The sequence below is a fragment of the Lytechinus pictus genome, chromosome 7, assembly GCF_037042905.1.
Source record: "Lytechinus pictus isolate F3 Inbred chromosome 7, Lp3.0, whole genome shotgun sequence".
NCBI classification, from domain to species: Eukaryota; Metazoa; Echinodermata; class Echinoidea; order Temnopleuroida; family Toxopneustidae; genus Lytechinus; species Lytechinus pictus.
Genome location: NC_087251.1, coordinates 6,043,924 through 6,057,259, shown reverse-complemented (window position 1 = coordinate 6,057,259; position 13,336 = coordinate 6,043,924). Strand labels below are relative to the sequence as shown.

The following is a 13,336-nucleotide window of genomic DNA, read 5'->3' as shown; positions in this document are numbered from 1 at the left end:
TATATTTTAACCATTTAATGCGAGCGCAAATCGCGAGCCGAAATTTTTGATAAACTGTCATGAAAAGGGGATTTTGAGTAGTTTGTTACATAATCAATATTGAGACATACATGCAAGCATGGCATGCAGCGCTAGTACGTTTTTACAATCAGACCTGAAAAGGGATATTTTGAAAACTTTATGGAATACATGAAAATAATAGGTACCTGATAAATAAAAAAAATCGCGAGCGCGCAGCGCGAGCGGAAAATGTTAATATAAACTGACATTTTTACAGAGCACTTTTAAAAAATCAATTTGTAAATCACACAAATTAATGAAAGTTCGATTTCCGATGAGAAATATGTTTTGTATATTGACTTCCAAACTTGATATTTAAGCTCCATGTGAACAAGATATGTGAATCACTTAACAGGCAATGCGAGCGCGAAGCGCGAGCAAAAATTTTATATAGTGACATGAAATATTTTTTTTCCAAGTGTTCCTCTCATCTTATTTTATTCACTCGTCTTCCTCCTCTTCTTTTTTTCTCTTTTCTTTTCCTTCCTCTCTTTTCTTTCTTTCCCTTTTTTTTCTTTTTTGCTCCGCCAATAAGGGGGGCCCCCACCTGGATCCGCCTATGAAAACGTGTATCAAAATTTCTGTTCACCCTTCGCGTTCGTAGTAATTATTGCAGGCACATCTTTTTTTTCATAATGTTCAAACTTTAGGAAAAAATACATACAATTTCAAAAAAAATTTGCTCGCGCGCTTCGCGCTCGCATTATAAAATAAGGATTATGATAAGAAGTGACTTATAGGACTACCCCCTTGGCCCCTTCAAAGAAACAAACAAAAAATCATCTTCGAGCGGCCGATCGGGGAAAATATGCCTGAACAAATTCTGGGCCCCCCTACTGACGAAGGCTGGATCCACCCCTGAGATGGGTATCTAAATGAACAATAGATGCGAACGCGAAGATGAAAATTTTGATATTTCCATCTGACAAAAAATTCTATTTAATCATGAAATGGGTTTTTGCTACAGAAATGATGCGAGCGCGAAGCGCGAGCTGAAAATTTTTATTTTCCAATCTGAAATGGTGGACATTTTGAGCGCACGATTTTAAATAAAGAACGATTTGTGTATCTCATGGGATCTCATCTCGCTTGCTGATTTGTGTAACATTACAATCTTATTTAATTTTTGCACATGCTGAATTATTGGGGGGGGGGGGCAAAACGATATGTTTGCCTCCCAGTATTTTCATTGGTGGGGCGATCGCCCCTGCCCCCCCCCCCCCAGGATCGACGCCTCTGCTTCCCTCTTCCTTTCCCCTTATCTCTTCCCCCTCTTTTTCTCTTTCTCTTCTTCTTTGCCTCCTTGGCCTTTTTTCTCTCCCTTAATTTCTTTTCCTCTCTTTCCCCTCTTTGGCGCCCCGGTTTGCGCCCCCTTTTCGCCTAACGAAAAAGATACCCAGCCCCTTAACAACCGTGCATTTAAAACGGTAGACTACACTCTATTTACTATTTGAATTTGTGCTAAATTGTCAGATTTATTTACGATAAGTCGTAATATCTTTATTTTGTTCTCGTGTGTATGCAGTATGGAAGCTTGCGCGTAAGTTCGGATGGCCGAATACCATAGAGAGATATATATATATATAGGCCATAGAGATGTATACTAATAATACATCTCTTTGATATAGGCCTAGTAATATATGAGTCTATGCCGAATACCAACCCCGGCCCTACTGGTAACGGGCACCTCTACGGTACCATACCGTATAATCGCGCATGCGTATTTTTCGCCACGTGGTGTAATGCAACATGGCGACTTCTCCAAACAGGTGCTGTGCTTTTTCTGTCACCGACAGTTATTTTGCCACTTCTAGTGCAGATGGCAGACTTTCCATTTGGGATTCTAAAACAGGAGAGGTTAAGCAACATTACACCCCAAGTTCCCATCTATCATCGTCATGTACCTGCTTGGCATGGCAGCGAAAATTACGTCGATCCGAGGTATGGACTATGGTATGGTATACAATAAAAAATCATGAATGTGTATATGCGTGCAATGGGAAGAATATTTTCACGAGATGAAACTGAAAGATGTAAAGTTCCATTCAACTCGGCTAATAACGCCTAGTTGAATGGAACTTTTAATCTTTCATCGTTACATTCATTATTTGTTTTATATAGGCCTAACTCATATAACTTATAAGTTACAAAGTTTTTAGAAATGTAAAAAAGGAATAAAAAAGATAAAGATTTAAAAATAAAATTTAGGTTGGCCTATTTCCTAATCCTAGCCTAGCCGACCTAGCCAGGCGGCTTCTAGAGAGTAAAAATCATTTACTGACGTAAGGTCACTCTCTTGAAGCCAGGCCTTCTATCCCATAGACCCACACAAAAACATGTCAATGGAAGCCAAGGCAAAACCTGAAACTTTCACCCCCGAGATTTCTACTTTCCTTCTAAAAGATCTAGGTAGCTCTAAATCATGTACATGGGATAAAACTTCATTTCCGACATTTCTACGCTCTCTTTGTTATTTTTAAAACAAGAATTCATCAAAAAAATGAAAAAATATTGTGAAAAGACGGAAGAGACTTGCTCGATGTTTTCTCTGATAATTGCTAGTCAGTGGATTACATCATGTATCGATAGCTCATCAGCCCTTTGCTTTCATGTTTGTGACGCGAATTGCTTCATGGATCTGAGTCGAGTACGCAGTCAGTTTGATCTGCGCTAACTTCATGCGCGCAAACACACACACATACACAAAAAGGTAAGTACTAAGTAGACATACAATGATACACATGATTATACTGAGGGAGCGCTGGCGCGCGTACCGTGCAATGGAAAAATAAAAAATGCACGGTCACCGTGCAATGGAAAATTACAAAATGCACGCAGTAAAGAATGGACCAAATATTGAACACCTTTCAACCAATCAGATGGCAAGAATCTTTGTTTGAGTTATATAATATTGACTATTGTCACCGAGTGAAGTCCGAAGAGACAATAGTCAATAGCCTATCTCTGATATGCGCCGGGCTATAGTGGGCAAGTTACTGGTTGCGCGAAGCAGACTGATGGGCGAGGGCGAAGCCCGAGCGCCTATCATCACTGGTAAAGTCATCGATATGCATATATGGTTATCATACAGTAGAGGCGCACGGCCAATATGGGAGACTCTCTCCAATAGGGGAGACAATCTCCCACATTGGAGACTTGCTTTGCAAAAGGACAAAAGAAACACCAACAAAAGCATGATTTTTTCCACCCAAAATTTTGTCTCACTGAGGTCAGAAGCCCATTTGTTTTGTGTGTGATTGACAACAAAAATCCTTATCAAAACAAAAGTAGACGGTGCGGTGAAAAGGGGTAATTTTTCATGAGGAATCTGCTTATCACATTTTTATTTGCCGCCAAGGTAATCCTTTTGCAGCAAATGTAAACAAAGGAAATTGGACTCCAAAACTGGAGACTGTCTCTGAAATTGGATACCCAAATTCTTTACAAAAGTCTCTTATATTGGAGATTATCTCCCACATTGGAGACAGTCTCCAATATTGGCCGTTGGCCTCTACTGTCATATGTGTGACATACTTTTTATTATGCATCATTCATGAGATAACCCTTATATGGCGATCAACTATTTTTTAACCAATCAAATATCATCGCAGTCTATGATTTTATTGGGCGAGTTCATTCGTATGTCACTATGTGGGCAGGGTTCATTCAGAAAATCGAAAATTTAATAAACCTTTCGTTTCCTCATACTGTATTTCTTTAATTTTTGATATATTTGATTATTTATAATAATAAATATATGCTTTTGTGTTGAACATTCTATTTAGAGCTTAATTGAACAATTATTTGTTTTCTCTCTGACATCTTGTACCCGCTTTGAAGTAGCACCGGGAGTTGCAGTAGATTTACCAGGGATCGAGTGGTCTTCCCTGCGGCTAGCTGGCACTGGCGGCTTCTTTCTCACTGCTCCCACTCTCAGTCTCAGAACGTACAAAGTCAAACGACAATGGCAGAGTCTGGTATATTGCACTTTTTCTGAATCCAGTCGGTAAACTTACGAAACATTCCTCTCCATTATTTAAGTACTGAACATATCGCTGAAGCCTGCAGGTCCTCAAAGTCATCTATTCTGAGCTATTGGGCAGCATATTTCAAACTCTCTTTAATTCTGTCACACTTGAAATCCCCCCGCGAACGCCATTTCGATCGAAGTGAGCTCATTAATATTCATGATACGTCACGTTCAAGCCTCGTCGCTTATTGGTCCGTACTCGCGGACAGTTATGAATATTTATATTGAAGCTTAGTTGGGGGTTCATAGAATTTCTACGAACAGAACTAGGTAAATAATAGAAAATTCATTTTTCGTCTTCACCAGTGATGATAGGCGCTCGGGCTGCGCCCTCGCCCGTCAGTAGTTTGCCCACTAGCCCGACGCATATCGGATAGGCTAAAGAGACAACAGCCATGACGGCATGAACGGTATGCATGCAGTCATGTCCTGGATCCTCAGCGTGCAGTGCAATGCAATTTCTGCCGTGGTGGTGTGCTTAGCCTGGAGGCTTCTGGGGAGTAAAAGTCATGTACTATACGTAGGCTTACTCCCCATGAAGCCTGGGTTGGATAGGCCTGTAGAGGCTGTAGAGGCTAGGATTTCCCACGGTGAATCTAGACCTAAGTCACCAATTTTAAGTTTGGTTTTGCGCCCAAACTAACGTAAATGGGCCAAAACAATATTTACCCCCAGTTTTAATAAAGTTACTTATAATTTATGCAATAAATAGTAGTAATTTTGAAAAAAATTAAGAGCACAAGCGTTTACTTACCCAGTCTGTTTACGTCGCCATTTTGCAGTCTTTTGTTATCGATACCTGGATACCACACGCGTGTAGAGCTGCCAACTTAGATTTTTTAAAATACTTGCATCGGCCGATAAATATCACGAATCTTTAAATACTTGTTTCGGTCGATAAATATCATAAAAATTGCTTTATGATACTTAGTGGTAGTGGGTGCAGAATTAATATTTCAGAAGTTTGTTTTATTCACTTTTAATGTTTTTCTTTATATTTTTTGGGCCACCAAACTTTAATATCGGGCCACCCAAAAAAATTATTTGAAGGTTTTGGTGGCCCAAATGGGCCACCACCAAAAAAAAGTTAATGTGGAGCCTTGATTATATGCGCACCGTTTTTCTAAAAAATCGTGATCGATCTCAACATCATTCAATAAATTGTCGAGACATTGGCCCGGGTGATTTCAAGTCCCGTGTTGGCCTTGGTGTTTGGTGTTGAAATTTGGATTGCTTCCCCTAGCTCCAAAGTTTTGGAGCTACATGTAGGGAAATAAATCAAAATTTCAACACCGGACTTGAAATCACCCAGGCCAATGTCTGATGATTTTTTGATTATTATTTAACAAATAAAATTTGAAACTTGATTATAAATAATTTATTATAATAATGATTATTTATAATCAAGTTTTAAATTATATTATTTGTTAAATAATAATATTTAGACTATCTATAAATTGTTCTTCAAAACGGTATTTTGTAACACGAATGGATCGAGGGATCATCACGAGATCGGTCTGGTAAGAAACCTCTCGTTTTTCATATACTAACAACATTGTAATCCCATCATACGCATTAGGTGTATGAAGGTTCATAGATAAACAGAATCAAGAGAAACAAACCGATTTCACCCTGTAAATATGGACAAGTTTCGCTAATGCTAATGACAAACAATTTCAACGTCTCTCATTATAAAAGGGAGAAATATATTATCAGAATTGTCCATCTGACTGTTTTCATGAGAGAAAAGCAAAAAGTTGTGTTGCAATCGATATATTGCAACAAAATTGTAAATAATGTAGAAATAACACGTGTTACTATAGGTCATTATAAAAACACACTTTCTTTTGAATATTTGTTCAACTACACGACTTACCAAATCGCTACTCCCCAACCTCTTAGTACGGACCAAGCAAAGAGCGAGGAAAAATAATCAAAATTAATTTTTGTTTTTCAACGAAACACAGCTCATAATGATAAGATCTCTACTTTATACTTTCCTATATAGTCCATACGTCATCTTTTATGAAGTGAGAAAGAGCAGCATTTGAAAATATTTTTTTTATTTTTATCATGAACAGGATAGGTATATATCTGAAATTAGTTGACGCTTTGACCTAAAAATTGGATACTAAGCACTTTGTGTAATTATGAAAAGGACAGGTTATATAGCTAAACGATTGATTTTGACCTAAAAACAGGACTCTCTATTCATGCTTTGTAAATCATGAAATCTGGGCAATTTGGTTTCTTCCTACATGTACATACATAATGCGAGCGCGAACCGCGAGCAGAAATATTTTGATATTCAGCCGATCTCAATCATTAATGCGAAACGTGAGCTGAAAATATTTGTTCTTGTTCCGATCTGAAAAAGGGGTAATTTAAGCATTATTTCAAGCACTATTTAGCAATATTGAAAGCTCAAGCTCGATGTCCGAGCTGAAATATGTTCTGTACATTGACTTCAAAACTTTATATTTTTAGTTCTATTATCAAACAAGCAATGCGAGCGCTTTGCGCGAGTGAAAATAGTGGCATGAAAGATTTTATTTTTAATCTTCCCATTGTCTTATCTATTCACTCGTCTTTCTCTTATTTTCCTTTTCTCTTCCCCTCTCTAACTTTTCCCCGTTTTCTTCTTTTGCTCTGCAAATAGGGGCGGGGGGAATCGTTCCCCTCGCCCCTAGATCCGCCTTTGAATTAAGAACATTTATCCATGGCTCACGAAATTACCCTAAAATATCAGCAAGTTCACTTATCACTTATACCATGGTCACATTTACTCTACGGCGGCCGTACGGCGAGTCGAAAACAGCCGTTTTATTCATTTTTATACAAACCACCTCTATGTAGCTCGTACATAAAATGTGAAAACGGCTGTTTTCGACTCGCCGTACGGCCGCCGTAGAGCAAATGTGACCAAGGTATTACAGATAAAAAAGTTAAACTGAATAGGAGAACAAATTTTGTTTTTCTTTCTTTTTTGTATATCTGTGTTGTCATTCTTTTATTGATTTCATGTATTTTTATAAAATCGATTTTTTTTTTCTGGAGATATACTGTTTTTCCATGCCCTCGAAATATTAGGGGGGGGGGGTGATTTTACAGGCCGGCCATCCCCCACCCGAATTCATTGGGGGTATATCTCTCCACGTACACCTCTTTCCAATTTTATTTTAAAGAAATGAAATTAATTATATTATCTTCCATCGGCCTTTCTTACATTTTAATAAAAAATATGAAATTTGTCGATATCACAAATTCATTTTTCATGACAAGTACTGATCTCCCAAAATCTACATGAGAATGATATTTAAATGTTACATTTCTTGGTTTATAGCCTATACATTATCGATATACTGTCTCTAAAATTCATTTCAGTTTTGATTTCGAAGAATGGGGAAGTTTATATTATATATATAGAGAGAGAGAGAGGGGGGGGGGGAGAGATGTGGTAATGTAATACATATAGCCTATTTCTCCATCGTGACCTTTACATATTTTCGTAATGGAATTCTTTGCGATCAGGATTGTGATACACAGATATTCATTGGAGCTTTGCAACCCCCCTCCCTCCCCCCCCCCCAAAAGAAAAGTATCATTTGCTGGTAGGCTGCAGGGGCGGGAGGTAAAAATATTACGTTTGAGTCTCAGCAAAAATCTGCAAAGCGCTTTATAATAATTAAAAAAAAGGATGTCTCTTGTTTACGGATCAAGGACCCATTAATTGCGATTTAGAAAATGCATTTTGTTTTCTTTGCCTTAATTGAAATGTTAATTGTTTCTTGAAAATACTTTATATATCTAGATGGAAATATAGAGGGGGCAACATAAAAAAACAGCCCATACGATGGGGAAAAAACTGTCAAGCAATAAAAGCCAATAGAAAGGAGAAATTTGGATTTTATTGAGATTATAATCCCATGGCAAAGCCGATCATGTAAATTGTTCTTTGAAGAAAAATGTGAGAGGGCAGAGCTTACAGAGTCCAAAAAAAAGTAATTTGGTCAAGAGGCGGCTATGCCTGAATCCCGGTGCCACATGTGGTAAGAGAGAGAATGCAGATTTCTGCGGCACGTTACTAGCATGCGGTCAAAAGTGCTCACGTGAATGAGTATGATGTGAATGTCAGCGGCCGTACATCGTCAGGCGATGCTGCGATTTCCATTGCCTATGTGCATCGCATCCGGTGTCCCGTTTTTTGGTTGTTCGACCAACTTGTCGCATAAATTGTAGTCTTTATAATCTCTACAAAATATTCTCAGAAACCTCAACGATACTATTTTATGGACATCAAAACGAACTACGATAAAGACATACTATATATATATAAAGTCTGAGGGATGGCATTTGCGTAACGTAGGTAAGTCTACAACAGATATTCCTCTAGCTCTAACCAAACCAACTCAACGACAGTGGCTGCTCAACGTTTCCCCGGGCGTGCTCCCACGCTCGCTCCCGGTGAAATTTGGATGCCAAAGCATTGCATGCATCGCGTGTAGCCTAGCGATAGCAGACGATGCGCGGAACAATTTTGTTTTCCAGTAAAGTGGATATCGATCACGTGAAAAACAAATGCTCAGTCATGGACGAAAGTGGGCGCTGTGGAAAGTGACCTTTTTTAACATTGTGAATGCGTAGATTGAGTAAGATGTCTGTGAAATTCAGCCAAGGACAATGCTTTCATTTTCTGAGTTCATTTAAATTTTTGACATTTTCAAGTAGAAATTTTGTCACTCTCATATTGCATTATGATCAGTTCTTGTTATTCAATAGCCATGAACCATACAACTGGATTTTGTGAATCCTTCACCAAAACTATCCTCAAACTTTAAATAGGAAATAACTAAGTAAATTAATGTAATTGCTTCTTCTTATATACAGTGCGTCCCAAAAAAAACTATACACTTTTGAAATGGCTGCCAAATAAAAAGTATATCACTTTTGGGGGAAAGACTTACATACATGGAAGCCTATAAAGTCAACTTTAAAATGACACCAAAAAGTTGGAAAACTTTTCATGCTTGAGCGAGCACTGCCCACTAAAACAAAGGGTATGGAAATTAGGGTGGGCAGGAATTAGCCTTCCAATTTCTTTCAGTTTTTGAGATGCGAGTCCCTTGGAACTTGCAAAGTTGAGGATGTTTTGATAAATCAATGATCAAGCATTATCAATTTAGGTTTTTAGAGCAAATTTTAAGAATTATTAAATTGAAATTTAATGTATGAGTGAACATGAAATACAATTTTTCACTTTTTAAGTGGATCTCAGCAATGTGTTCATGGAAGTCAGAATATGGATAGGACTTAGGTGGGGGAAGTAGGTTGACGGGATATGGGTCAACAGAACACTTAACCCCCCCCCCCTCTCTCTCTCTCTCTCTACCCCTTTCACCCCTCCTGAGAGACTAGCCTTTGCTAGGGTGAGCAGGAATTAGCCTTAATTCCATTTTTTTTTTGAGGTGAGTCCTTTGGAACTTGCAAAGTTAAGGGTGTTATGCTAAATTACTGATAAATGGAGATCCGTTTTGGTTTCTTAAGCAAATTTCACGAGTTACTAAATTGAAATGTAATGCATGAGTAAACAGGAATTGTAATTTTAGTGTAGCATTTTTCGTTTATTATGTGGATCTTAGCAAGTGTGCTTGTGAGAGTCAGAGTAATGTGATGGTACCTGTTACATGCAAGGGGATGAGATAGGGTAAGACTGGGTTAAAGGGGCATTCTTCTTTGTGTTCTCTTACAAATTACATGTCATGTACTCACTCCGCCCTCCACCCCTTTCTTTCTCTTGGTTGGTATTTAAAACTTAAAATGCCAAGTGACTGATGGTTGATGGGTCTTTCTTTTCCATTGAATGATTTATTAAGAACTTGACTAATTATAATTTATGAAATCATTTATTGAAAAAGCTGAATGTTTGATTGATAATGTATTGAAAAAGGTGAATATTTGATTGATGACATTGATTGAGTGTATTTACTAACAGATTGTTGATTGAATGATTGATAGATAAAAGTTGATGATCTAATTTTCAGAATTTATTATCAAATTGACAGTCCGCTTTGCACTTAATGCGTACATGTAATAGCAATCAGTCTCAATCTCAACAGGAGGGGGGAGGGACGGACCTGTAGGAGGGAGGCTAAACGTTCTGTTGACCCTTTTCCCATCAGCTTACTTCACACACTGAAGTCATTTCTTACTCCTATTCTCCTGACTCCAATGAACACACTGCTGAGACCCACATTGTAAGTTAAAATGGTTCACTAAAGATTGCAATTCATGCTTACTCATGCATGGAATTTCAATTTGATAATTCATGAAATTTGCTCTCACAATTTAAATTGGTAATGAATGACCATCAATTCATCAGAACACCCTCAAGTTTGCAAGTTCCAAGGGACTCGCCTCTCAAAAACTGAAAGAAACCGAAAGGCTAATTCCTGCCCACCCTAATTTTCATACCCTTTGTTTAAGCGGGTAGTGCTCACTCAAGCATGAATAGTTTTCCAACATTTTGGTGTAATTTGAAAGATGACTTTATCGGCTTTCCATATGTATAAGTCTTTCCCCCCAAAGTGATATACTTTTTATTTGGCAGCCATTTCAAAAGTGTATAGTTTTTTTTGGGACGCACTGTATAACAATCCTTTGAATAAATTTCTAGGCATGCCTACATCATACCTGAGTGAAATTGAGAATCAATGCTTGGTCTGGACTTTGTCCGCCCTCATCTGTCACTTTCATTCTTTTTTATTTACAAATATTATCAGATGGATCAATATAGATTCATCAGAGTGACAAGTGAAAATGAAAATAGAGTTTTATGTCCTTTTATTAATGCGTTCACTCTGCACAAAGTTTAACAAGAGGTTATTCTTAATTAACCAGTCTAATCTTGCATCATACTGCTTAATTGCAATCTGGAAAAAGAATTATATGTATTAGTAACAAAAATTCTTGTTTGGTTATTATGTTCATTCCCAGACGGACTAGGTGATGTCTCAAACATTCTTTACTTTTACTGATAGTATAAGTTTGAAGACAATTTTTTCTAGAAAATGTGTCCTTGCCTGGTTAGTAATGTTGGATGATATCTGGTGAGTTTGATGTCCTTGGCATAAAGATGAGGATGCCTTTTTTTTCTTCACCCTAGGAAAATCGAAAGAGAAAGAAAAGGAGATCTGCTCAGGCAGACATTGAATCAACAAATTCTGAGGCCATTTCACCCACCAACCTTCTTGCTTTAGGGACAGTAGCTGGAAGCGTTCTTCTCTACAGTGTCTTAAAAGGGGACTTGCATTCCAGACTGGTATGTTTAAACTTTTTATAAGAAAATATTCCTTACAGTGTACGTCTTGCAAAGTTTTAAACTAGTGTGAATCTCAAAAGATGATGATCTGGTTTTTGTCTCGCATGCGAAGCAGAGAGACTAGAGTCGCCGCTTTTCCGACGGCGGCTGCGTCAACACCAAATCTTAACCGAAGGTTAAGTTTTTGAAATGACAGCATAACTTAGAAAGTATATGGACCTAGTTCATGAAACTTGGCCATAAGGTTTATCAAGTATTACTGAACATTCTACCTTAGTTTCAGGTCACATGACCAAGGTCAAAGGTCATTTAGGGTCAATGAACTTAGACCATGTTGGGTGAATCAACATCAAAATCTTAACCTAAGGTTAACTTTTTGAAATGTCATCATAACTTAGAAAATATATGGACCTAGTTCATGAAACTTAGACATAACGTTAATCAAGTATTACTGAACATCCTGCTTGAGTTTCACGTCACATGACCAAGGTCAAAAGTCATTTAGTGTCGATGAACTTTGGCCAAATTGGGAGTATCTGTTGAATTACCATCATAACTTTGAAAGTTTATGGATCTGATTCATGAAATTTGGACATAAGAGTTATCAAGTATCTTTGAACATCCCGTTTGAGTTTCAGGCCACATGACCAAGGTCAAAGGTCATTTCAATTCAATGATCTTTGGCCATGTTGGGGGTATTTGTTGAATAACCATTATGTATCCCTGTAAGTGTATTGGTCTAGTTCATAAAACGTGGACATAAGAGTAACCAAGTATCACTGAACATCTTGTGCGAGTTTCAGGTCACATGACCAAGGTCAAAGGTCAATGGACTTTGGCCATGTTGGGGGTATTTGTTGAATTACCATCATAACTCTGTAAGTATATTGGTCTAGTTCATAAAACTTGGACATAAGAGTCATCAAGTATCACTGAACATCTCATGCGAGTTTCAGGTCACATGACGAATGCCAAAGGTCATTTAAGTTAGGCCTGAGTCAAATTGATTTAAAAATCCGTGTTCGATCGAAAGTCAAAGGTCATTTAAGTTAGGCCTGAGTCAAATCGATTTAAAAATCCGTGTTCGATCGATGTCATCGAACGCCGGTGCAGATTTTGCAAAATCAGTGCATTGAAGAAAAAAATACGTCGGCTGGCCGATTCGTTTGGTTCACACAATCAATCATCAAAATAAACAGTAATGTCCAACTTGACTACTACTTGATTTACATGTATATTGCCCCCAAAATGAAACCGATTGTGTAATTATGATGCCTACGATATTCACCATTAATTTGAAGTTTATTTCGATCATAGTTCGAGTCTTACTCGTCTACTCGTGCCAAGATAATTTATGCACGATGAATTCATGAATGAAAGTCGCCATCGATCGTGCATGCGCAGTACTGTGCTTTAATCCAGGGCTCGACACTAGCGCCGGTCCGATGGTCCCAGACCGGTAAAAATCGCTGTCGGGCCAGTAGATTTTCAGAAATAGCAAGATTTACTGGTCCGACATGACCAGTAAAAAAACTCATTGTCGGGCCAGTAATTTTTCAAAAAAAAGCAAGATTTATGACTCCGACATGACCAGTAATAAAAACCTTTGTTGGGCCAGTAACTTTTCCAGAAATGGTCAAATTCACTGGTCCAACATAATCATAAAAAATATTCCATGACTCAAATTGCAAACCATTTTCCTCCCATTAATTTCTGTCATTCACACACAGATTACACACAGAATGAATCGCATGCAATTTTTACAAGGGTACTAGTATCTAGTAACATACAGTGCACATGTACAGCCAGCCACACAGCCCACATGGTAAATTTTCTACTGGCTGCACGAACTAAGCTTGGCTAACCTCTGGCAGAAATCTTTCACAGCTAACTGTCAAAATTCACATTTCACACTAATGAAACGCTCT

General features: G+C 37.9%; 1 protein-coding gene across 2 annotated transcripts in view; it reads left to right on the top strand.

Moving 5' to 3' along the window:
• Positions 1-1,461: 1,461 nt before the first annotated feature.
• Positions 1,462-13,336, top strand: part of LOC135154689 (WD repeat-containing protein 43-like) — a 36,940-nt gene continuing 25,065 nt past the window's right edge. The window contains exons 1-2 of one of the 2 annotated variants that reach the window (XM_064101748.1): positions 1,462-2,001; positions 11,253-11,408. In XM_064101748.1, the coding sequence (XP_063957818.1) occupies positions 1,810-2,001; positions 11,253-11,408 (348 nt within the window). In that variant the 5' untranslated portion in view covers positions 1,462-1,809. Of the gene's footprint in view, positions 2,014-11,252; positions 11,409-13,336 lie in introns of both variants that reach the window. The other variant, XM_064101747.1, reaches the window with a different exon arrangement.